General features: G+C 35.8%; 1 protein-coding gene across 12 annotated transcripts in view; it reads right to left on the bottom strand.

The window, feature by feature from the left end:
* Positions 1-27960, bottom strand: part of MCTP1 (multiple C2 and transmembrane domain containing 1) — a 568532-nt gene that overhangs the window by 75875 nt on the left and 464697 nt on the right. For all 12 annotated transcript variants that reach the window (XR_011646260.1, XR_011646259.1, XR_011646258.1 and 9 more), the window contains one exon: positions 17648-17767. Coding sequence is in view for 9 of the 12 variants with exons in the window: in XM_058276318.1 (XP_058132301.1) it covers positions 17648-17767 (120 nt within the window). In the remaining 3 variants the exon portion in view is untranslated. The remainder of the gene's footprint in view (positions 1-17647; positions 17768-27960) is intronic.

Here is a 27960-nt window from a genome sequence, read left to right on the forward strand (position 1 = left end):
ACGAATGAAAACTTTGATAACTTATTCAAAATTATATAAACTGAGATAACATGTCAGCACCCTAGGTTATTCCTTTTTTAAAAAAATCTCTCTCCTCCGCCCCGCTTCCCCCCCCCCCCCCCACCTTATCTGCTCTCTGTGTCCATTCACTGTGTGTTCTTCTGTGTCCACTTGTATTCTTGTCAGCGGCACTGGGAATCAGTGTCTCTTTTTGTTGCATCATCTTGCTGCATCAGCTGCACTTTTTTTTTTGCGTGGGGTAACTCTGCTTATGGGGAGCACTCCTTGCGTGTGGGGCTCCCCTATGTGGGGGACACTCCTGCTTGTCACAGCACTCCTTGCACACAGCAGCACTGCACGTGGGCCAGCTCACCACATGGGTCAGGAGGCCCTCGGTTTGAGCCTGGACCTCCCATGCGGTAAGTGGATGCTCTATCAGTTGAGCCAAATCCACTTCACTCTAGATTATTCCTAATAGTTATTCTCAAATATTCCTAAAGTATTAACTAATTTAAAAAAATAGTCCAAACACAAACTTCTAGATCTCATGAACCAACAACATCTAACCAAAAGCGTCTGACACCCTGTGAAGTTGTTCCAAATTTAAATGTTCTATTAAATGTAGAGTTTGTGGTTTTTCATTTGGAAATCAGCATTTCAAAAGAACCCTAGTAATGCAATGTGTAACCATAGTAGTGCGATGTATTGTAACCAATATCTGGTGAGAGCTTACACTTAAGAGGTATAAAACAATTCAGCTTCAGCAAGAAAGAACTCTTGATATTATCTCTAACAATATTCAGAATTCAAATTATTATAAAATTCTTACCCAACAATTTTAGGTATGAACATCACAATTTTAGGTATGCACATCACAAACATATAGCAAACAATAATGACAATGCATAATTGAGGTGACATATGTCAAGCTAATACATACTGGGCAATTTCTTACGAAGGTTTAAAAAGTAAAAGTTGCCCCAATATTCCAGTATTTCAGTACATTGTATTGTGTCAAAAGCATTTACCTCACCCTCACAATTTTTTCGTGTGATTAGTTTATGCCTAAATTAATTAATATTTTGGTTGCTAACATTACCCATTCAGTGTCATATATCAAATATTTCAAGGAAAGTTAAATGAATACTATACTCTTACCCCTGTAGATAAACTCAAATAATGAACACTTTTTTAGCTAAGAGCCTATCATTTATCTCACAGAACCACACTAGGTCACTTGGAAGGACATATCTTATATACATTAATAATTGCAAGTATTCAAAATGCTTTTGAATATTTGCCTGGAACAATAAGAAATGAAAGTTTAACCTTTATTTCAGGATTTTGGGAATCTCCACCATTTTCAAATTAGTTTTCAAAAATTCCTAATATTCTTGGAATATAAAAATAAACCAACAGTTTAATTTACACATTTGACAAATCAGCAGTGGAGCTAAATTTTTTAAATTATAGAAGTTGTAGGTTTGCAGAAAAATCATGTAAAAAATATAGGATTCCCTTATATCCTACCCCGCCACTCCCAATATTAACACTTTGCCTTAGTGTGGTACCTTTGTTAAAACTGATGAAAGAATATTATAAGCTTACTATTAACTATAGCCCATATTTATATTAGGGTGTATTTTTTTCAATATGCCACCAGTTATGAACACTTTGCATTAGTGTGGTACGTTTGTTATAGTTCAAGAAAAAACATTTTTATAATTGTACTATTAACTCTAGTCCATCGTTTACAATAGGGTTCATTATGTTGTACAGTCATAAGTTTTATCTTTTGATTTTTATTCTAGTAACATGCATACTACTTAAACTGCCCCGTTTTAACCACATTCACATATATAATTCAGTGCTGTTAATTACATTCAAAATGTTGTGCTACCATCACAACCATCCATTTCCAAAATTTTCCAATCAACCCAAATAGAAACATTTGCTTTTAAACTTGGCAGAACAGTGTTAGTGAGACGCCTTTGTGTGGGATTTCAGTGCTCTAGTGAGGGCTTTCCCCTCGGTGCCTTTTTAATGTTACATCATAAACATCGACAAGCAAGGATTTACAAGAGAGGGTTTCTTACTGATGTCTTTACATTGCTTCAGAATGCATCCCACTCTGACATTTTGCCCAGGTGATGTTTAAGGTATCTTGAAAAAATGGAGATAATAATAGTACCCATCCCACTATGTTGTTTAAGGGTCCAATGAAATAATGTAAAGGGCTCAGCACAGTTCTTCTATCAAAGTGAGCTCTCAAAAATCTTAGCTGTTAATAAAAATACAAATAATAACTTACTATAAATATTAATTTTGGGAAATTTAACTATATGTACTTTTTTCCTTGGCAAATGATTCAATATTCTTTTTCATACAAAATCATAAAAAACAATTCTGAATAATTGACACTATGACACATAAGACATGGGTAGGGGTGTACCTAAGATTCTAAATTAAAATGATAGTGCCTTAAAACTAATCTTCAGGCTTTAGTGGACAAGTGGAACGGATGGCTTGGAGAGCAAGAGTGTCTCAGAAGCTGAGCTGTGCTTTAAAGCATGAGCTCTGGCTAAATGTAATGAATATATGGAAACTGCAAACTGAGTTTTTAAAAACAAGCTGTACATATCACTGAAGTGCACTTAATGACAGCACAAAATTGCAACCTTTCCCATAATACTCAAATAACACCTGCTTTTTAGAAAAAGAGTGCTGGAGTTTAACACTTAACTAAGGGAAAAAAATTTAAGAAGGAACTTTGCTTCAAATTCCAGCTATTCCTTTTCAAATAAAGTCAATTAAGCATTACATAGTTTGTTTTCAAATATACAAAGTCCAGTTGCCCAAACATTTGCCAGTAATAATTTAAAAATAATACATACATAGGTTTTCCTTGAGGACACACACACATGCACACACACATAAAATGAAGAGTGACAAAAAAAATCCATGTGTTAGAAAAGATGCATTTTACAAAGTTGGTTTCTTTTTTCTGAGGTTGAATATCTCAGATCAACTCTAGAATTCTCTTTCCAAATTATGCTTTCTGATACCTTGCTTGAAAGCAAGTAGTATTAATCAAACAAAGGAAGGGCACTAGGGAAATCAGAAAGATGTAATGCAAGCAGTTAAAAGTGACATGACCTTCTGTAATGTCGCTCGTCACAGACTTATATGCCACACACTGGAGGAAGGTCTTGAAAGAAACTGATTCTTGGTACTATTCCTTGAGTGTAATACTAATAAAGATGACATTTTAAAAAACACACATAGACAGCCCCAAATGCAGCATGCCAACTACATTATAGTCAAAGAATAATCAGATAACATTATTTTTAAAAACATAATATTTCTTCTTTCATATTCAGTGTTTGTTGAATCATTTCTCATTAACATACAAAATAAAATATGTGGCTATACATTTTAAAGATCCATTTTCAAAAGAGAACAAAATTGAATCTATAAAATGTATACATCTTATATATTTGTATAGAGCTCTTTTAATATTTTAAGACTTTTAATTGTAATTTAGCATAACTGCTTTATGACAATATGTTTAGAATTATTCTGCCAGACAAAGATGTAGAAGGGAGAAGAACAGAAAGATGCAGAACAAGGAAGACCAAGACAGTGAAAGCAAGGGGCAAAGTGGATTCAGGAAAACTTCATTATTAAAATCATCACATGACAATGGACACGAATCATCATTTCTTAATACCAATTTACAGTGTATTTTTTAACTAAAATGACAAAAGGGGGTTAAAAGGTCCTTGAATAATTCTTAAAACACTTTGAATTATAATTTTCCTGAGCGATAAAGCCCTTCACTTATTTATAATCTTTTAAACGAAAAGTAACCGAGGCAATCTTGGTTATTCTAACCTTGTAATATAAGTGTTGAGTACTGCAGAGCCAAAAACCCTCGCAAGCCGAAGCTGACCCAAACCAATCAGTTTTCTTCTTATGCTTACTTTTTTTCTTTGGAAATCATATTTGAATTAAATGGATGTTTTGCTACGTTCGGAATGAATAGTTGCACAATTCAGTTTCTTTATTCAAACACAGTCTAGGAAAAATCAACACATTTAAATTAAAGAAAAAATCATGCTATCCAGATGAACAACTGCTATGTTAAAAAAATTAAAGAAAGAAAAATTGTTACAAAAGAAAAGAGTTTCATATTTAATTTTATATTCATGGAATATTCAAATGTGTACAGATGCTCATGTTTGGATATATTACAAACTAAATGCCTATTTCCACCCTAGAGGTATGGAAGAATTTGGGGAGAGCAATATTTTTCAACATGGTCTGGAGTTCATTTACATCACTCTGTGTAAGCATAAACCAGGCAGAAATGCAATTGTGTGACAACGGATTTATGTTTACACTTATATGTGTAATATATGAAATTATTGATTATCTATTGATTGGGACGATGCAAAAGATTATTTTGAATCTGATGACTTTCATGGTCAATAAGACCATTACAGGTACATTTTCACAACAAAGACACCTGCTTCTCACACGATATTTGAGAGGGAACTTTTGCAAAATGGGTGGTTCAGTTTAACTCTACATATAATAAAGTCCACATTCATAAGCATCCTAAGACCCACAGACAGGTTTGGGATATACTCTTTCATCCAGGATATCTCAAAAGGAACTGTATGAATGATGGCTATGCAGTTTGATTCATGCTATTAAGGATTTGACCTTGGAGTATTTCAGCTACAGTAGTCATCAAGATAACTGAACCACTAGATGTAATAATAATTAGTGTGATAGGCTTGCCACTGAGGCTGAATATACTGAAGCACAAAAGAAGGCAGACTAAAAAGAAAAGCATTAGTACTCACTGCTAAAAGACTTCCTGATTTTTAGAGACACTCAAACACAATTATTTCTTCTTGCAGAATGCATTTCCTTGGCTCATTCTGAGAAGTGCTATGTTGTAATTTAGTCTGATTCTTAATAGGAAATGCAGCTTTAATGTGGCTATCAGATGACTTTTGATGCATGTCACTGATTACATACAGCATATATTCTGCATCATCAACAACAGCATTCTTATGTGCAGTATAATATGCTTTGCTCTAAGGTGCAAAGACAGTAAATTTACTTTACTGGCTGAGAGTATGTATGCTTTTTTTTAAGTGTGAGCTTAATATGCAGAAATATCCTTCATTAAGAAAAGCTAAACAATAACTAATATAAATATAAGCATCTTAAGTGGATTTCTTTTCATATTCCCTTTTCAATATTCTTAAATATTCACTCTTACACTTACACAAAGCACAGTGAACAGAATTCTAGTGTTTATTTGAACTATGTCTCCATCTAAAGGTTTCACAACGTATTGTATTTATTTGCTTGCAGGGGGAATTCTAAGCTTGCTATCTTCAGATACTGCATTTTAATTCACTTGAGTAGGGGAAAATACGTCAATTATTAACCTACAATGTATTTTTTAAAATAATAATGCTTTCTTGAAACTACATTATCTGTCAAGGTTTTTAAAAAAAGTACACAAAAGGCCAAACAATTGAGTTGTTTAATGTGCTTTGAAAGTGCAATGGAAAAATAATTAGACTCACCATTAATTTATGAGAATTAATGTTTTCATAAAAAATATTTTGTAAATTTATATAGATCAAATAATAAAGAAAATTATGTACTCAAGCTTTATATTTAAAATCAAATTTCCATTCCAGAACCACAAATTTGTAAGAAAAAAGGCACAAATTTTAAATGTCTTCAAAATTGGGAAACAACCTCAGGAATTTTTATTTTTTTAATGTTTGCTAAAGTGTCCACCTTACCTCTTTAAAACATTTTCTACTGTACAAGGAAAGGGAGCCATATGACTTTTGTGAAAGTGGCATGTCCTCCAATCTTATCTATTTGTACTTTGCTTTAACACATCAGAAATATTCGCAATATTTGCAATAGGCAAGCAGTGGTTTTTCAGGTAAGGGCATAATTTAATACATGTATTAGAAGAGAATGTTTCACTTTTGGAACATTAGCAATCTTTAAAGAATAAGATTTGAAAATAAATGCATTATTTTTCTGGGAGACTGTTAAACTTTTGGACCCCCTGCTCTGTTAGGTTTGATTCATTCTTCACAAAAATTCACAGGCAACTCCCTATTTTAAGCAATAAGCTGGGGGTAGTGAAAGGATGGGGTTAATAGGCCTACATTTGTAGAAAGAATATTCTGAACTGATTTGAGTTTTCCTTTTCTTTTTTCTTTTGTGCCTGGAATATTTTGAGGCATGAGAACATTATGTCAGAAAATATAACTTTAAAAAATGGAGCATGTTTTGAATATCAAAAAATTATGTAGTCAGAAAACTTCAGTTCTTTCCTTATATTCCTTTTCTATAAATAATAATGACAAAATACTTTTATCTTTTTTTTGTAAAGAATAATCACTTCATAAGAGAAAGCCCTGGTGGGCTTAGACCTACATTTGGACTGGAAAGAATATCTGTGGTGAACAGTGAATTGTAGCATACAAGCCTGAATGAAAAGAATGTTCAGGAAACCATACACAAAACCTCCATAACCATTATATCATGAACTTCCCCCAATATAACACAGTGCTCTATATTCTAGGTAAAGCCTACCTGGTCTACTTATCTCTGCTTTATGTACTGAACTGTATGATTGCTAAATGAGTGCATAATGCATTTACAATATTTATAGTACCAACATTTAGTTAAATAACCTTTATGTAAGATTTATATTGATTTTTTAAATTTCTCATTTAATGCTAAATTATGAAAAGCATGTTTCATAAAGATAATTCTCCATTTAAATTCATCAGTCCATTAAATATTAAAATGTTTCTGATGCAATCGAGAACAAATTTGCCCAGCTTCAGTGATTATTTGCACTCATAAAAATTAGGCTTGATTAATAAAATTTAAATGCTTGATTAAGTTGACATTTTCATGTTCCATTCTGATTTATTAATATTAGTCCCTGTCTCCAGGCCTGGAATGCTGCTATAGGTTTACCTTTCCCCTTCTCTCACCCGACATCCAAGATAAGTCTGTCAGGAAAGACTATTTTGCCTTTGGACTCAATGATGGATAAGGAAATTGTCTTGTTCTCAGCTCATGTTGCTACTGGCCTTTGTCTTTATTCACTGTGCATGGTGAAGATGTGTCCTACAATAATCAAGGAAATGTTTCTTTCAAATATCTATGGATATGACCTGTAACAAGACGTACATTCACAGTATTGCTGTAAAATTTACTTCCCAAGAAGTGTTAATTTGAAGAAGAATGATTTTGTTCAACTTTCTTTACTTTTTTAAAAAGATTTATTTATTTATTCCCCTGCCCCCTGCCCCCCCCCAATTGTTTTGTGCTTGTGGTCTGCCTTCTATGTCTGTTCGTTGTGTTTTCTTCTGTGTCTGCTTTTCTTCTCTTTATGTGGCACTGGGAACCGATCCTGGGACCTTCCGGAGGGGGATCAACTTTCTTCATAGGTTTTTTTTTTCATTGGTAAAAATACAGTTTTATTTTTGAGGAACTTCTATAGAAACAGCAGGATGACTATGGACACTTGAGATCTTAGTGTGGCAATGCTGTTGTTATTATTGTCTACAAGCTTACAAGCAAGAAGAATGAAAAATTGCCCTGGAAAACAAACTGTTCTTTTCAATAGGCCTTATATGGGAACTCTTCAAGAGAGGTAGTGGCTTACATTAATATCCTGTTTTATACAATATAAAGTGCTTAATTGTCATTTATTGAACACTCACTATATGCTCAATAAATTGCTAATTTCATTTTAATCCTCGCAAGATCCCAAAGAGCTGTAGCTATTATCCCCATTTTATTGGTGAGGAAACTGAGGCTCAGTGGAATGAATAAACTTGTATAGTTAACAGGTAGAAGGTCTGGGATTTAATCCCAGATTATCCTAATTTCTAAGCCTGTAGTCCTAAACTCTGCCAAATGGAAAGAGGTAGTGGCAACACTTGCTTTCGGGATCTTTTGGTTACTGTTTATGAGAGTATAACTCATCTGGGAATTTTGCTTAGGAGAACTTGATTTTTCTTATTGAAACAATGCTACCAGAACGTTCAATTATTTTAAAATAAGATATGGTGTAACAGTTATTTTCTTTTTGGTGTATGATGAAATAACTTCAGTAACAATTGACAACAAATGCCATTGAGGATGTATTTTAGTGTAGTCACAGACACATACTATTCCACTTCTGTGTGGAGGATAGAGAAAGGTTTTAAAGTTGCATACTCTTGACAAATGTGTCCCATACAATGCTAAACAAATAATGAATACAAAACCTTTAGGGTCATTGGACTCCTAATATTAGTTCTAATTTATAAACATTTTCTGCAAGCAGATAAAGACATATCATTTGGTTTCCACATTTAGTTTGTTAATTGAGGTCGTGTATTTTCTTGTCACCTTTCTAAACCAGGGACAATAAGATCTCCACAAATATATGAAACCCTCTGCCAACACCACCCACCATACAGGGCACGACGATCAACACTAGCAGTACAAATTAGTCACGAGGTCATGAGTCAGCCAGAAGGTGCTTATGTAGGCCCTACATCCTACTTCCCTCACCATACTGTTTTGAGGAGTTTGGCTAACCCAAGAGGAGAGTGTTCAGCTAATGCAAAATCACTTAAAGTAGAAAAAGTCACTAGAAATAGATGGGATAATACCTCTACCCTGAGACCCGAGACAATACTGTGGATACCCTTTTTTTTCTTCTCTGTTAAGTGTCACTCACCATTTAGTGAAATGGCAAACTTGTGGGGCAGACTTTTTGGAAGGAAAGTAGAGATGATAAAACCAGTAGAGTAGTATGGCTTTTAGACACTTGAGTTGGACACTTTGGAGAACCATCTAGATGGTGAATTCTTGGATCCATGGGGGGCTTTGAGGGGAGTTTAGGAAGATGGTTTTTCAGTAACTCTGAATAAGAGCTCAAGCAAGGAATCAGCTGTTTATGGAATAAGACCTCTGATTTCCTTTAAGATTGCTGAACCAGTTCATTGGGAAGAAAAGGAGCTGGATTTCACAGCAGAAGTCCTCTGTAAGAATAAAGATTACCTCTTTGCTTCATTATACATCTCTGAAGATTCAGGAAGATGGCGGGGGTGAGGGGGTTAAAATAAGGTAACTATCCGCATCCTCTACAGCAACTACCACTAGCTTCAAATTCTAAGACTTTCTTCTAATACTAAATGTTTGCCTTCCAGTGAGGAGGAATCTTTAATAAAATGACTTTAAAATAGAAGTATTTTCCAGAACATCTTTCTCTTTACGAACTGACATGTCACACACAGGTTAACACTCATCTTCCACCATTCTACAATTTTACCTTTTCAATATTATGTTTAACTGCAATTTTAGAATAGAATCAAAAGATAGCCAATAAACTCAAGAAGTACTAAGGGCAAACATGGAGTTACTGTATGAAAAGGACAGACTAAAGGGTGAAAAAAAATTTGGCTGTAGACTAATAGCTAGTTGTCTTTTCTTTACATGTGTAGTACACTCATATATATCCAGGGTGATCTAAATGTCTTTTGGTTGCACACTCTGCACATCATGGTCAAACCTCTATCACTATACCTATTATTTTCTTGTATTCAGTTTGGTTGGTTGTTTCCCTCACAAGTTGTCCTGGGCAATGACTATGTCATAGTCTTCCTTGAACAGCTAATTCAATACCTATAAATGCTCAATAAATTTTTGATGAATTGGCATAATTATGCATAAAAATTAGATATTAATTTTTGATTTAGAAAGATGGGACTAAAGTTTTTATTAATCACATATTTTTTGAGCAACTATTAAGCTGCTATGCCAGAGTCATCTTGCTCAGTGCTGGGATTAGACACACAAATGGAAGGTACCATTAGAACAATCACAGACTGGTAAGGAAGACTGGCAAGCAGGCCCATTATTACAATATATTGAGGGGTATATGGGAGCTCAGTGGAGCAGGACTCACTTACGCTCTTAGCATATGAAAGCCTGCTTGTTGGTAGGGGTGGGGTAATGTGTGGGGGGGTGGTGAGAGGTGAGAGTAGAAAGTCAGGGATGGCTCTCCTGAAGAAAAGATAAAGAAAAATAGTGGCTACCCAGGTAGATATGTATAAAACCTCAATAGGTAGCAAATTAGAATTAACCACAAAAAATCTTCAAAATGTCTAAACCCTGACCCAAAAATTCTCCTTCTAGGACTATACCAAAGTACATTATCAGAGATATACCCAATGATTTATTTAGAATTTTCTTTATAGCATTATTTGAGAGAGCAGAAACATTTGAAGCAAATGTTAAAAAAAAAGGATATTTAAGAAAACATATAGCAACAATATTGGTGAAAACCATGCAGACATTAAAAATCATATGCTAGAAGGCTATCTAGTAACATGGGGGAAATTTCTAGGTATATTGCTAAATATACAATGTAAGCCAGCTAATGGTGTATAAATGTGATTTAATTTTTGTAAAAAACAAAATATATACATACAGAAAAAGGCTAAGGGGTCCAGGGAGAGAGAAATAGTATATTTAGGAAACTACAAGAAATTCAGTCCTGCTCGATACAGGGTAGATAAAGCTGTGGTTTGGCTGGGGACTGTCCATGAAGAATCTTCTATACCATGCTTGAAGATGTTGTGCCACCAAACTAGCACAGTGAGACAACTAGAATTTTATTTCAGAATGATCACTTTCATACAGATTATGAGGTAAAAATATAAGGAACAAATGGGGTCAAGTTGCTGATAAAATTCAGGACATCCAGTGGAATTTGAGATAAAAAATGTTTAGTGTAAGTAAATTCTGTTGTTTATTTGCAATTCCAATTTAACTGGGCAGTTGTTTATTGATTTGCTATCTCTGGCAATCCTAAATTGGGGATGAGTTTCATGGGACTTTGGGGGCTGGAATTTAGGGAAACTTACTGGGAGGGAAGGGATGGTAGCAGGATGGGGACATGAGAAGAGGAAAAAATGCTGAGAGCCCGAGGAGGTGATCATCATCAATATGTTGGGAAACCAATATATACAGTGTGTGATTAATCAGCAAAGCTAAGCAGCTTTGAGAGGGGCTACAGGGGATGTGTGTTTCTACTGACATCTGCTTGGCTATTGGTTTCTGCTTCTTTAGGCGACTGATTGTGTTGGGAACGAAAGGTCTGATTCATTTCATGATCCTCCTCAGATTTTTACAAGCTGGTGACCTTCTGGGAAAAAATTGAGAAAGTTGCTGTTGAAAAAATCATGAAGAAGAAAAGAGTGATCATCCATTTTTAGATGTGTTTTAGGCGGCATGACTCAGTACTGCTTCGTTAAGAGCAAGTCTGTGGTCTTTTTTGGTACTAAGATGCAAAAGCAGGAGGCTTGTGGACTACGCTACTTTTTCTCAATGATAAAACCCATATCTGAGTAGAGGGTCTAACTGTATATATGAAGTGATTTGCATATGGGGTTCTCTCCTCTCATCTTAACTTTGGTCAGCCTCTTTAGATCCTGTCAGGAACACTTATCAGTATTCCTTTTATTCAAATATTCTACCATGAACTTCTGTGGAACTGAGAGCACTGGCTGAAAAAATAAAAAGAATGTTTGCTTTACAGCAACTCAGGTCCAACAATCAGATGTTTCTTCAGTGACTTACAATGATCAATTGTCCAATCATTAGCATTTATGTTGGCATTTATGTTTCCTAACAAATATTCTGAAATCTTTACTTCTAAAGATAGGCATTCTGGGCCTAACTGGAACAGATGCAAGAAGAAATGAACAACACTTAGTACTATTCTAAAGGGGAAAAGAAGATCAAGTGCATTGCCATCTTTGGGAACTTAGAAAGTATTTGCCTATTTACTGAGGTATTCTAGCAAGGTAGCCATTGGCTCAAGTTGTGTCATAGTTGGATCATTAGAGAATGATTTCATTGATCTATACTACTCTTCAGTCTTTTAAGGCCTCCATTGATTAGGCAACTGAGACTGTTATGTGGGAGGAATATCATGACAGTAAAAATGCCTTCTTTTAAAGTGTAATTAAGAAAACACTGCTTTAAGAATTTTCACTTGTCAAAGGAATTAAAAGATTTTCTTTATGAATGTGAAGGTTTGCTCAGTTTTGATTCACTCCTCCCATGCTGACCAAGGAGAATGGAAAATAGCTCTCCAAGTCACTAATGTTTTTTAAATTAATGGGGGCACCTGGAAAGAACAGGTGGCCAAAACCAATTCTTGAGGGATCACTGAGTACTTCAAAGGAGGGAATATGGGGACACCTGAGAAGACACATAAGGCTTTGGACACTTAGAAACTGACCCCATGGGAAAGATACACCCAGACACAATGCTCCTGGGAAAGTAAGTAACGGGAAATTCAGAACAAGGCAAAGCTGGGTTCATATCCCACTTATTCTATTGATGCCTTTGGGTTCATTATTTATCCTCTTTGATTTTGAATTTCCTCATTTATAAAATGGGGAGGAAATCATTTAGTATGATGTACTTGATAGAGCTATTGTAAAAATAAAGAGGTGATTTGTCTAAAAGGCGTGGCAGGATATCTGATATGGAAAAGTTGCTTAATAAACATTCGCTCCATTTTCCTGAATGAGAGGAAAAAAGATGTTGGGAAGATAAGTGATTTCTGTCAATCTACCTGCTTGAAAGTGGAGTTACTGCTACTGGCTCTTCCTTAACTCAAGAGAGAAAATTGCCCTAAAGTTATGAAGAGCTCTGTCTCTAGCACCCAGGGAGAGTTGTGATGTGTCAAAATACAGTTTCAGGAGGAGATATGATAAACTGCTTACGGTTAGGGGTGCAAACATTAGATGGATCAACCTGTTCTAATACCTGCTCTGCCACTTTTTAATTGTGTGCCTTTGGGGAAGTTTTTAAAATTCTCTGGTCCCATTTCCCCATATGAAAAGTAGAAATAAAGATACTTGTCTGATAGGGAAGGCAGCAGACCCCTGGTTTGCTTGGTTACCCCATTACATTCGTTCTCTGGGACTTGATTCCCCACTCACAGGACAGGGCTCTTGGAGCCATCTTTTCCCCACATGGGAATGTTTCCTGTTGGCCACAGGTGAATAGACCAGGCATTAACCTGACTTAGAATGCCCCAACCTCCTGTGCTGACACATCTTCTTCTCTTTTCTGGGGGAAGACTAGGAGAGATGATGAATATAAAATGTTTAACATAATGCCCAGGGTGTAATAAGGGCTTAGTAGTTTTTAAATCCAAAACAAAGGTCACTTCTTGGCATTAGCTCAACTTACAACACTTCTATTCATAGTAATTGTAACTTGTATAAATTGGTACAAGCCAAATAGAAAGTCCAGGGGAGAATTTACTCCAGATTTTGGAGTGATGGCTTAAACTAAGAAGAATATGACATCCCTATCTTTATAGTCCCTTCATGCCAGAGACATTTCTGAATGAAGCCTTTGTTTTGGAAAAGCCTAACAATATTCATGCTAGGTATTTCCCTGCTCAAGATGGCTCCATCATCTGTTTGCTCATGGCTTTTGCTTGCTGTTAGCACTTGTTGTCTGCTCATTTTTTTTTTAAGATTTATTTTATTTATTTATCCCCCCCTTGCCACTTGCTTGCTGTCTGCTCTCTGTGTCCATTTGCTGCGTGTTCGTCTACGTCTGCTTGTTTCCCTTTGTTGCGTTATCTTTTTTGTTGTTTTTTTTATTGATTTTGTAAAAATATTACATTAAAAAAATATGAGGTCCCATTCGACCCCACCACCCCCACCGCACCCCTCCCCCCCCAGCAACACTCACTCCCATCATCATGACACATCCATTGCATTTGGTAAGTACATCTCTGGGTATCTCTGCACCTCATGGTCATTGGTCCACATCATGGCCCACACTCTCCCCCATTCCATCCAGTGAGCCCTGAGAGGATTAACAATGTCCGGTGATTGCCCCTGAAGCACCATCCAGGGCAACTCCAAGTCCCAAAGGCGCCTCCACATCTCATCTCTTCCTGCCATTCCCCATACCCATCAGCCACCATGTCCACTTTTCCCACTCCAATGCCACCTTTTCTCTGAGGTCCTTGGATTGGTTGTGTCCGTTGCACCTCTATGTCAAGAGGAGGCTCAGATTCCACATGGTTACTGGATGCAATCCTCCTGCTTTCAGTTGTAGGCATTCTAGGCTCCATGGTGTGGTGGTTGTCCTTCTTCAACTCCATCTTAGCTGAGTGAGGTGAGTCCAATAAATCAGATTGTAGGAGCTGGAGTCTGTTGAGGCTCAGGGCCTGGTTATCATATTGTCAGTAAAAAGATTCAATCCCCTAAATATATCTGAAACCCCAATACCAACTACAATTCCAGTAAAGTAGCATGATAGTCTTATGAAAAGAGATCCCCTCTGGGTCCAGTTTCATCATGTTGCGTCATCTTGCTGGGCCAGCTCTCCACAGGTGCGGCTGTCAGCTCTCCACAGGCATGGGACAGCTTGCTTTCATGAGGAGGCCCTGGGACGTGAACCCAGGGCCTCCCATATGATAGATGAGAGCCCAATTGTTTGAGTCACATCTCCTTCCTTGCTCATTGTTTTTTGTTCATTGTCTGCTTGATGTCTGTCTGTTTTTTCTTTAGGAGGTACCTGGAATCAAACCTGGGGCCTCCCTTGTGGGAGATGGGCACTCAACTGTTTGAGCCACATCCACTTCCAATGCCAGATATTTTAATGCCGTGGTCCAAGCAGAGCAGGTAGGTTCAGATGTAGGACTGCTTATTTTTAACAATTCAAAGAGGGGAAACAACGGAGGTGAAACACCATTTCTGACCACGCCTCTTCCTCCTGTGCATCCTTTACCACCTATAGCTTTAGACTCAGGAAGGCCTGTTTTACTCACAGTGTCTGTAATAAGTTCAGCTCATTTAATGCAGCAAACCTTATGTGGCAAGGATTACATCTGATTTTTCTCATTAACCTGGAACAGGTACTATGGTGGGGAAAAGGTAGAAGGTTTTAGCTCCTGTGATCTTAAAGATCATCAAGAAAGGAAAAGTTCTTCTTAATAAACAATAACACACAACTAAACCCTTTCTTATTTTAGCATTAATCTCAAGATCGACCTTTGTTGAAGACAGCATTTTTACCCATGTGTACCTTTTTTGTACTTCACAATATTTTCTTTTCTCTTTCAACTTCTTATGTTGAATATTAGGAAATATTCTTCTCTTCTCTCCCTTTGCTATACAAAGCTGAAGGTCATTTAGAGTTGTATTCATTTCTATTTTATAGTTTTCATCCTACTTGAATGGAATTTTCTTAGCTGAATGTACAGATCACTTAAAAAAATTTTTTTGGAGGCAGATCCACCCCACCCCCCACGCCCAACCCAGTTTGTTTCTCTTTCTTCTAAAACAAAAAATTTATTGGTTTGGAATCAGCCAACAGTGTGATTAATGTACCTAAGAACTTCCCTAAAGTTTTCACATATGATGAAATATTCTGCTATGTTTTATGGGCCCCACCAAGAACCTAGGGCAAAATACTCTTCTTCTCATGCTCTGCAGCAGTGTCAGTAGTCACGACATGGGAACCCCTACAAACATTTTCCCTTAATTTATATATTCTTTCTATATAGGAAATCTGTACCACACAAAGTATAATCCAGGTTTCTTTTCAAAAGGAGCAACCAGTTCAAATGCACAGCTGGGTATGCCAGAAAACACATAATTAGACAAATTGGATTTAAGAGTTACGTAAGGTCTCAACTGAGCCAGTGAATAAGAAGCTGAATGAAACGTTGTGATTGCTGCTCTGGTGCCTAGAAAGAACAGAAATGGATATGTGTGTTTTGGGCAAATAAAAGGCAATTACTGGGCGTTATGGAGTGTAGTTGGCATTCCATGAGAGTTAGACTATAGAATGTTTCACAGTAGGCAGTGCTGGGTAATAAAATGTTGTCCATAGCTAAAAGTGGGAGTCGATTAGAGCAGATGTGCCTGAAAGGAAAATTGGTAAATACTATTTTGGAATTATATTTTGAAAAAAAAAAATGGGTGGGGGCAGTAGCAAAATAAACATGACATGTAACTTTTCAATAGGCTTATGAAAAGTTTTAAAGAATTTTAAATACAAATGGATACATTATATATTGTTATTTCCCCTCTAAAGGCAGACCTTCCCAGCCAAGGCAGGAACATGCTGGAGAAGATAACAAGTAAAGTCTACAGTTTCAGAATTTTTTACTAACAGTCAAACCGATGTCTAAATATTAAAGATAAGCTCCCTCATAGGATTAAGATGATGAAATGAAATTGCCATTTTTCTTATTTGCAAATCATTTTATTTGTAAATTTGTCTCAACGCAATTGACTGAGAAGTAGATATTCTTTTCTCTTGACAATCTTCCTTAAAAACAGGACAAAAAAGCAACTGTCTGAGAGAGTCCCATTTTCTTAAAGAGAATGCCTTGGATTAATTGACAGAAGTAACTATTGGTCCCCATGACACCAATGCTGACAGCATTTGGCTTGTCTCTCAGGAGGCAATTTTTATATAGATCCATAAATTCCTTGACAATAATAATAACAACATCTTGTTTATTGATGCTGCCTAATGATTACAATCTCTATTAGTAATCTCAGGTTTGGCTAGATATAATTTACAAAAAATGTTTTGCACATCTCTAATTTGTAAAGTATATGCAAGAGATATTGGGAAATACCAAGATGAACAAAGGTTTCCTTCCCTTAAATTTATAATCTAGAGAGGGAGCAGAAATATATACAAATATGAGGAAATAACCTTGGTGTGTTGTTGACACCTTTACCCCCTTCCCCAATTCTTTACGTATGAGAAAGCTTTCTGAAACTGTACCTTTATTAGGGATACGGTGACAGAGACAACCCAAGGGGAATTGTCAGAAGAAATTCTGATGAAGGTCAGAAGAAAAACAAGTGTGATTATAGTGGATAGCTTTGGCTTCTTAGTCTAAAACTCTATTTGAGAGGAAAGGTTGTCTCACACATGCTAAAAAAAACTTTCAAAAATATCAAATAGAGGAGTGTAATTTTTCCTAGGTTAAATGAAAGCTCTTCATCCTTGAGTGGGTATCATAATATATCTCTGACTCAGAAATGATATTGCTCTTCAGTGAATGTTCATTGAACTAAGGTATTATGCACTTCGCTAGCCCAACAACCATCAGTGGTTTTTCCTTTCAGTGACAGAACAGAGAGAAATGTTTTAAGTAAAATATGTTTGTTTAGTCTGATCATTAATAATTTTTGTGATATCATGTCTAATTCAGGATCCATTAACACATAAAACAAATAAGAATAAAAGAATCATTTGGAGTAACACCTATTTATGATTAAAATCATACCACAGTCTGTGGTACGTTTCTTATTTTAGTAAGATGAGTAATGTCAGAAATAATAAATACCTTCTAATGTGTTAGGACAAACCAAATAATTATTTTTGAACTGATATTCAATTTTCCTCCAAGGGTATTGGAGGAAGAAATCTGATTAGTAAAACCAAATTCAATGTTGATCTTATCAGAGGGTCTAGGAGTAAGAACAAAACACAAACAAGTCAGAATGTAGAGACTTACTGTATCTCGTTGCCTGTTATCTTTTCCCGATATTATCAAGAAGTAGTTCCATGTCAATAGTAACAACAAAACCAGTGGTATCATGTAGAGCTCAAAGTTCCAGACAACAAAGAGAAAGAGCTGGAGGAGAGAGAAGAGAGAAAAAGAGATGAGTCAACTCTGAATTTCATTAAATGGACTCTCATCCATTCTGCCCTTCAAAAACAGCAAAACTAAATGCTTTAGAATGGGAAGATTTATCTTGCAAACCAGGCCTTGAGAACTTCTCAGGCACTTTGCTGAAAGCACGACTGACCCCTGGAAAGTCACTGTTAAGATTTTTACTTTGCTAATTTCTGTGAAGGAAAAACTGATATCATTACCTTGTCAAAGAGACAATTTTCATTTTTCTCTTCCAGTGAAATTATCTTAGGTTGGAAGAAATAAAAATGAAAAAAAGTAAAATGAGCTTCACCACATTGTCAGAAATAGCCCAGTCTGTCTTAATGATAAGAATGAATCACTATTTAATTTCAGGGATTTTTGAAAAAAATTTCACTTGGATGACACAATGTAACCAGTTTAGGAGACAGATGAAAACATCAAGTCTACACCAGAGGGCCCCAAAGATTTCACATTATGAGATAAAGCACCGCTACCCACAAGTGGGAAAAAGAGATGAGATTAACATTTAACATTGCTATCGAAATCAATCATTTATAAAAATGAAATAAAGAGTAACATTGTCAAGTTACTTTGTCAAGGGAAATTTAAAAATGCCTGTTTCTATTATTTTTTAAACAATCTATTCTCTAAGTACATAAACTATTTTTTATTGTAAGAAATGCTAGATTAAGAACTTGAGTAGGCTAGTAAGTAGAGCCATGGTAAGATTCATCTACATAGTAAAACAACACAACATTGGATGAGTAGCATGGCTTTACTGCCCATCAGATATTTGTGATGCTGATCAAATCATTTAAATTTGGGGAGTTTGTGGCTCCTGCTGTTAAGTTAAAGTAATGTAATTCAGGTGGAAGTTTAGAGCTGGATTCCACTCCTTACTCTCTTGCAAACTTGGGGTATAGCCTTCTGCAATTTATATAGCTTCCAGTATCTTCTGTAAATGGGAATAATAAGACTACCCTCTTTTTGGTTATGAGAATGAAATAGTTGAAACATATTAAGGACAATGCTCCAAAATTGTTCATCAATTGCAGTGAATGTACCACACTAATGAAAGAAGTTGTTAATGTGGGAAAAGTGGGAGGTGTGGGGAGTGAGGCATATGGGAATCCCCTATATATTTTATGTAACTTTTTAGTAATCTATGTATCTTAAAAAATTTTTTTTAAAAAACCCTGCCATTATAGTGTAAATGTTCTCAATACCTTATAAAACTCAGAAAGTTAATTAATGATCGAGTCAGGTAATACATGTTCTAATATTGAAAGCTAGGACTTTATCTGCCTGCTAAGATTAGACTGAACTGTAGTATAACTTGAAATTTGGGCCAATTGGTTGGAGTCATACAGACATCTTGCATTTGATGGGTCAGGAGGGTTAGGGGCAGTGTCTAAACGGCACTTGTGTCTGGCACAGCAGCATGGGCCATTTACGTACTTCTTAATAAATCTCAGCAAAGCCTACAGCCTATTTAGACAGCAGAGAAAATTAAACTGTGTGGAATGGTGAGGAGACCCTCTGGCCTGAGAGCCAGAAGACCCAGGTTCTAGGACTTAGAAAGTCATTTTGCTTTAGTGTTTTCCTCTCTAACGGTCTACAGACCTGAAATCTCTAACAATCCTTCCTTGATATTTAAAATGACTTCATGACATTACTGTACTTTCCCGTTTCACTTAAATATAACAATGAATTTCAGAAATTGTATATTTTAATGAATTCTTTGATAGTCATAACCCTGATGGACACCGAAAAGCATAAATGATGGTTTAGTAACTCAAGAAAAGAATTTTGGACTGAATTACACAGCAATTACAAATTCAAGGTCTTGAATATGAAAGATCCCAACTATTTCAATGCATTGAACAAGAGCCATATCTTTTTTATCACCAGAAAAGCAGGAAAGTTCCCAGAAAAAGAAAATATTTTCATTTAATTTTGAAATCTATACAATAATTAAAGATGATAGATTATAATCAACTCATGATTATTCTATAAATATATTTCATAAAGATAATTATTTATTCAGGAAGTAGGTTAAGATAAATTTGACAGATGTCAACACACGTAAAAGAAAAATTATTTTTGCCTAGAGTCCATATTAATTCTTTCCATATTTACTTGTAATATTTAGGTAGTTATGAGAAGGTAAGCTCCTCAAGGGTAGGGGCTTTTCCTTTCTGTTCACTTTTTGATCCTGGAGCCCAGAAGAGTTCTTAAGGCAAAATAGGTGCTCAATAAGTTTATTCTCCAAGTGAATGAATAAATGAACAATGAGTTCCCAAGTCACTCAACAGAAGCTTTATTATTTATATTAGTAAAAGTACTATTGAGCCAGTACATAAAACCAAGAGACTTCAGGAAATGCATTCAGAATTACAACCTGGCAAACCGCAATAAAATTCTCCCTCTAGCATATGAGTCCAATGTAGTACTTCTTGACAACTGTGGCAGTTTGATACTATTTATGAACTCCAAAAATAGGTTTGGATTGTTTTTGTTACCTGGTCTGCTCCTCTGGGCATATTAGATTGTATTAAATTCAGAAGTTTCATTTTTATTTGATTAAATTATGATTACAGCTTTGATTGGACCACATCAGTGGGACACTGACTCCCTGCCCCCTTGGTGGGCGGTGACTCATAGAGAAAATGACACAGCAGAAGAGAAAGTTTTAGTTTTGATCTAGAGCCCTGAGAAGTAAATGAACTGAGGAGCAGATAAGTGAGGAAAGAGAAAAGGCTCCATTAGACATGGCAGCTGTCCTTGTAAAGAGAGCAGAGCAGTTGAGAACACCTGGAAAGAAATGAGTCCTGGGGAGAGAGACAAGCTTTATGCTAACCTATAGCTGAGGATGGAAGGAGCTGGGACCACAGAGCCTTAGGAGGAAGAGGAAGCTGAACCCACGCAGAGACCGGCAGTCACTGTGCTCCCACATGTGGCAACAGACTTGGGTGTCTGAAGTAAATTACTCTTTATGGCCTTGTAACTGTAAGCTTCTACTCCAAATACATACCCTTTAAGAAAGCCAACAAATTTCTGGTATTTTGCATTAGCACTCCTTTGGCTGACTAATACAACATTCTTTTCATCTTGGCTAGGCAATCATGAATTGCTTTGGGTATTATACTATAACCAAAGTGTTTTCCTTTGGACCTTCCTACATGTTGGCCCTTTCCAAGGGCTTTCACTTGATTCAGGGTGTTCTGGTCTCATGGATGGGACTCAGATTATTCCATTGCTAATCATCGCCAACTGTAACCATTTTTAACTTAAGAGCAGATAAATTTCCCCTTATAAGGCCTACTCAGTGGTGTTGGAGTCCTATTGTTACCTAAAATAAACCTCCTTGTAATGTGCACTTATTGGTATTAGTTATAGGCCTGGCATTGTACAGAATAAATTTCTAGATGATAATCTTGAAGATAAGCAAAACATTTTATCATGACTTTTTCTTCTTCAGGTTCAACAGATTTCTTTTATCACTAATTACAAAGTTATGACATTATCGTTTCTGGGCACTTCCACATTGTTTACATCTCACTCGCTCCACATACGAATACTACTACTACTACTACTATTACTACTACTACTACTACTACTACTAGTATCAGTAACTTTCTTAAAATATAGCATGCAGAATGTATACAATACTTCTCACAAATACCTATGGTCTTTATATAGCCTAAGGACATGAGCACCATAACAGAGAATGAGTAAAGACCTAGAAGAGAAAGACAAAGGAAGAAATTACATTAGTTTTCGGGATCCTGGCAGCAAAAAAAAGTCTTCCTCTCCGTGGTGTGCTCTTAAAGAACCCAATATTTGAGATATTGAATAAGGAGCCCTTATGCTGAAAATATCTTTTTTAAATTAAAAAGTTTGAATAAACTCTAATACATAAGCACTTATTTTTTCTTTCTCAATGCCTAATTGAAGATTTCAAAAGGTTAATAAAAAAGCATGGAAACAGATTAATGATTAAAATATATTTATTGAACACTTACTATGTGCTAGGCAGTGCTGAGTATTCAAAATTAGGATAAGACATGTTCCCTGGACCCACATTGCTAAGAATCACTAAGAAAAAAACACTATAGTATTAGTGGTGATTCTAATTCTTTTTAGCTGTGAGGGTTCTCAAACAGAAGAGAGTCCTCAGATGATGAAAGGAGGTTTTTATCCCATTCTTTCCATTCTGAATTCTCTTCCTATCTCCCTGGGATCCACCTGTGCTAAGACTGATACTCTCCTATTTCCTACAAACAAAAAAATCCTAAGATAATATTCTAAGTAGGGCAGCAGGAAAAAGGAAAAGGCAGCTCTGAGTAATCCCAAGAATACCCAGACAACTGTCCTTAATACTGAACAACTTTTTTATAGGCCTGGGGGGAAAAAGAGATATCAGAATGGGTTAAAATGGGATGAAAAATATATCAAGAATTTTTTAAACCTGACATATACACAGATTAAAAATACAAAACAGAAAATGCCTAGCATTTTCCCTGACCCATACTTTTAGAATCCCTTTTTGCCTTTGTGGGGATATGGAAAGAGAAGGAGCCAAGGATCCTAGAATTTCTCAATGTCACATTAGGGGGTAAAGACTCTAGCAAATTTCTACAGTGTTTGATTTCTTTAGATTCCATCACCATAGCACCCTTTGCTTTTTCACTCTCTCTGTCACACTGTCTCTCTTGCTCCCCACCCAACCTCTGTCTCTCTCCTCCCTCTTTTAATAAGGAATCGTGGGCCAGATACATTTTTTTTGTGGAATCTATAACCCAAAGTAAAACATGTAGTCCTACATCAGTTATTCCTATTAACTATAGGTTAAAACTATTCCAAGTATTTTGCAGTTTTCTTTTAAAAAATCACTAGATGACTATGGTGATTTATACTTGGAGTTCTATAGTAGAAAATCTTTAAGGGATACGAGTCATAATGGTCATACACAAAACCTTCTTCATTAGAAAAAGTATATTAAGATTTTTACCCATTATTGTGAAAGTTAGAAGCTTTCTGTCAAGTGGTCTTGGACTGTCAACCATGACACAGGACCCTTCAGGGAGCCACTACAATGTGGGGCAGTAGAAAGAACATGCGTTTTTGATTCAGACCCATGTTTGGATTCAAGTTCTCTAGTCACTAGCTGTGGGATCTTGCACAAGGTACTAGACTTCTTTTAGTTTTATCACTGGAAGAGTAAAATCATATCATTTTCTGTGCAGGCTTGAGATGGAATCAGCAATCTACTTGGCAATATAAGATGTTCAATAAACATTAGGTGTACTATAATATCTTGGCTCATACTATTTATACTTTTCCTTGGCTTTTATGAAGCTTATTACTTTTCCTATATCACCCTAGATTTCAATAGCTAATGGCAGTTTCTTGCATAGCGGTATGTTAATGAAGCCGTATTGACTACAGTAGAGAGGATGATGAGAGGAGAGCCATTTTCTTTATATTTTTATGTTTAGTTTGTGGCGGTTGCATGAAATAATGAAGCCAATTTGTTTATGTGTCCCTGTATCCATGCCTTTTGTAATACCCTTCCACAATGGCTCTGGGATTAGGCATATGTTTTCTTTTGGCCAATGGGAAATTAACAGATATGATGATAACTAAGCATTTAAAAAACAATTGCTCAGATGAATCTTGAAGATATTATGCTAAGTAAAGTAAGCCAGACACAAAAGGACAAATATTGTGTGTCTCATTAATATGAACTAAATATGAAGAATAAGTGTATGGAGTTAAAATCTAGAATATAGGTTATTAGGAGATAAGAGGAGGGCAGGGGAGGACTATTGGTATTAATGTATATAGAAGTTTTAATTAACTTGAATGTAAATGTTTGGAAATGGAAAGAGTTGATGGTAATACATTATAGTGAGAAGCAGCTGGTTTACAAATGGGATTGTGGCTGAAAAGGATAGTCTAGGGATGTAAATGTCAACTGAAAGCTAGAGAATAATCTAGGGATTGAATCCAGTGAACCCAGAAGTGAATGAGAACTGTGGTTAATAGTACAAATGCAAGAATGTCCTTCTGTGAACCAGAATAGATGTATGTCAGGATTGCAGGGTGGTGGGAATGTGGAGAAGCATGGGAAAAATACAATTAATGTAACCTATGGACATAGTTAATAGAAAAACTGTAATGTCCTTGCAACAATACCAAAGTTGTACTGTGTTAATAATAGTGGGGTATGGAAAAAAATATGCTAAATGTATGCTATGGACCAAAGCAAATGGGAATAGTCTGATGATATTATCTCATAATCTGTAACAGATATTCTACAATGGTGTGGCATACTGAAGGGTTGTTGTATGGGAATTCTACACATTGCATGATTGTTTTGTAAGTTCACAACTTCTGTAAAAAATATATATATTAAAAATAATACTTTAAAAAAAGGCAAATGCTCATTGGGGCTTGTACTCCGCACTCTTGAAAACCTGAACCGTCATGTTGGCCAGCCTGCCAGATGCTGAGAGACATGTGGCACAGTAGCCCCATAATCCCAGCTGAAAGTCAGGCGACATTCAGAAGCAGAGCTGCCTAATTGACCAGAAACTGGCTAAAGATGCATGAGTGAGCCCAGCTGAGAACAGAAGAAGTGTCCAGCAGAGCCCAGTTCAAATTGTTGACCCACAGACTCATGAGTAAATAAATGGTGGTTGCTTTAAGCTATTAATTGTCAAGTGATTTTTTACACAACAAAAGACAACTGAAATATATTCTCCCTCCAAGAAGACAAAATTGTATGGTAAAATATAATCTGGACCAGTGCCGGAAGAAATGGTTTTAGTTCCATTTCTCTCTTTCATTTTAGTCCAGTATCTATAAAACGGAAATGTTAATACCTAATTAATCTAGAATTAACACCTAATTCATAAAGTGGCTGTGGGAATGAATGTTGTCATATACATGAAAATTCTTTATCAAAAAGTAGTATATAAATGCAAGTATTATTAAATTCCTACTGTTCATATTTAAAATGGTTTCTGAAAAAGTTACAGAGACGTTTTAAACTAACACTCCATAATAAGTCAATATGATAGTTGCTTTTTGGGCAATTATGGATGGGTGGTGTTTCTTGGAGTGATTTGTATACAGCAAGGGAAAGGAGGTTTGTTGAAGCAAAATTTTAAGTGTTAATCCAAGGGGTTGCAGTTAACATTTTTACTGAAAATTGAAACAAGAAAAATCCAACTCCTTACAGAAACTGATAAATGAAATTAGCATAGATTGGAGAATTCATAAATCTGGGCTTAAAATAATTAGATTTTTCAAATGTTCATTTTTAACAACCTCATGTGCCTAGATATAAAAGAAAAGCTTATTCTGAACTAGCAGCTTTGTGAGTGACAATTCTTGTTCATAATTTTTTCACTTTTAAATCCAAGTTCCATTTATCAAAATCAATGTCATCTTGCCTATGGTAAGATCATCATCACAAAATGCAATGCGTAAATATCTATTTGGGTCATGCTTTAAAATAAATCTAAATTTTAATCATAAAGAATCAGAATGATTTTTTAAAGTTATAATTTACTGAGCAGTAAATAACATAATTTGTTCTAACAAGTATCTTGTATCACATGCATAGAATTTTCTCTAAAGTTCATTATCTTTCATAAAGAATGAGCATTTAATTTGCTTCTGTTGCTAATTCTCTTCAAATACTTCTTTTACTCTAGTTACACATGATTTTTAAGTGGTGAATTTAAAAAATTGATTCATTTTCTGCACAAATAAAAAGAGGGGATGTTGCTAAAATTCTGGTGCCATATATCAGGTTTCCTAAATTCTGATTTAAAAAAAGACTACTAAATGCTTAAATTCAAAGCTATACGTCCTTATGTATTCAATATTTTGCAAAATCATAAGAGAAAAACCTCATTAAGTTTTCTTCTCATGCAAATGTGCTTTTGTCTGCATTAAGAAACATCTTGAAGATCCTGTATGTTTTAAATGAATTTGGTGAACAAATCACAAGAAACAGGGAGTCTGTACATCTCATTTTTTTTATGCTTATGAGATTTCAAAGTTCTTTTACATGCATGATCTCTTGAATGCCACAAAGGTCCTGAGAGACAGGCTAGCAAGACAACAACTATCTTCATTTTACGAATGAAGAAACTGAGGTTCAGGAGTTTGAGACTTGTCCTTAGATAAAACCTTAGACACCCTCTATGAGTGACAGAGTCAGGTCTTTTCATTTTAATTCAGTGCGCTTTTCCCACAGTGCTCCGTGGCCTCTAAAGTGGGGCATTTTATAGTGAATGTCTATGTCTGATGGTATCAATTATTTAGGGACTGATTATTCAGTTTGCACATTTTCTATATCGCTTATATCTTCTCCATTCTCTTGCTCGGGGATAACTACTTTTGCATCAGTGAAAAGAAATTGAGTGCCACTTCCTAGGTGTTCTGGTAAAGGTGTGGTATGGCAAAGAGGTCAAAAACTAATTGTTGAAATGAAGTTTGTGGAGCCAATTTCCTTCTTCATTTTTCTATTTCCCATGGCTCTGAATAATCAAAAGTTGGCTCTTCACAGTGTTTCTATTAAATAGTGGTTTTCTTCTGCCCAAAATGTTTAGGCAAAAATACCTACTTTGTCTCTTTCACAAGAAGATTAAACAAAAAACGTCTGTTCTACTTGGAAGCTAAATGAAGGTGGGCTAAAAGCTTTTCACTCATTTAAAGAAGGCAAATTATGTACAGTGAGTGATTTCACATATTAAGATTTTATAGCAATGCCATTTCTTAGGCGGTGCAAGACGTGCATGATTTTTATTCTTTGACCCTGGGGTTTTAAGACCTCCAGTCAGGACTGGTCCATTTACATCATTCCATCAATTGATGTTCTCATTGAAGTGCAGTGGAAGATGCCTGCATTCAACGACCATTGGGGAGACACATGACTGTATCCCTGGGGGAGCACACTTCAAAAAAATCATTTAAGTTGGAATATTGAATATCCTATTCTTTTGCAAACTACAGTATATTTTAAAAAGAAATCTCATCCAAAATGATTAACACTTCCTACTGTTCAGGAAAAAAAAGCCTGCCCTTTCAGACTAACAGCTGTGGATCATTAGCTCTCCAGTGATGAGATGTGTTTGATGAGTATTTTTCTTTCTAATTAAGAGATGAGATTCTCTATTTGACTGTCTCTTCAGAAAGAAGTGAAGAAAAAATTTTCTGCCTACATGGAAAGGCCGTCTCCTGCAAAACAATTAATTATTTCACAGCCCTTTTAGAAAATCCTTTTTCTCCCTAATTTCAGTTCATTTTTAAAAAAATATAACACACATTTACACCCAGGCCTTCACAGTATTAACCCATTTTTCACCCAACCTTCACCTGATGTTTTCCTATTTGCCACATCATTCAGTAATATATATTTCAGATAAACTAGAACTAGGAAAATATGTCAAAAGTGTATATGCTTACAAGATTTAATCTAGAACAACTCTAGATTTTAACAGATGACATCTGGTATGGAAACATACCCTGAGGTGAGAGAGGCCTCAGGTTAGGAAGATAATAAATACCTAAGATGTGCCTTTGGAGGAGCAAGGCAATTCTTAAAAAAATCACAAAATACAGCCTCCCTGGCACCAAGGGATCACTATCAACTACCAACTGATGATGCAACTGGAAAATGACCTTGAATTGAAGGTTCGATGCGGATCAGCAGAATATCCCTCTCTCTATATAATAACATGACTTTAAAATGCTGTTTGACCTAATGTAAGGGGGAAATGGAAAGGAGAAATGAGTTTATATGGCTACAAGTCTCTAAAAAAGAGGCTGGAGACTGTCAGAAGGATTGCCCTTACGCACAACTGAACAGAGTCTAATGAGACAGATAAAGTAGATACAACCCCAGGTATTGGTTCCTTTGAGGGCTGAAAAGACCCACGGGTTCTATGGTCATGGCATATGGGGTTCACTGCCATGTCAGATGGCCCTTCTTTGGAGCTGGTGTTTCTGCGTGATGAAACTGGACTCAGATGGGATCTCTTTTCATAAGACTTTCATGCTACTTTACTGGAATTGTAGTTGGTGTTGGGGTTTAAGATATATTTATCTTACCAGAGATTTGAGTCTCTGGACTGACAATATGATAGCCA

This window comes from Dasypus novemcinctus, chromosome 2, assembly GCF_030445035.2.
Source record: "Dasypus novemcinctus isolate mDasNov1 chromosome 2, mDasNov1.1.hap2, whole genome shotgun sequence".
Lineage (NCBI taxonomy): Eukaryota > Metazoa > Chordata > Mammalia > Cingulata > Dasypodidae > Dasypus > Dasypus novemcinctus.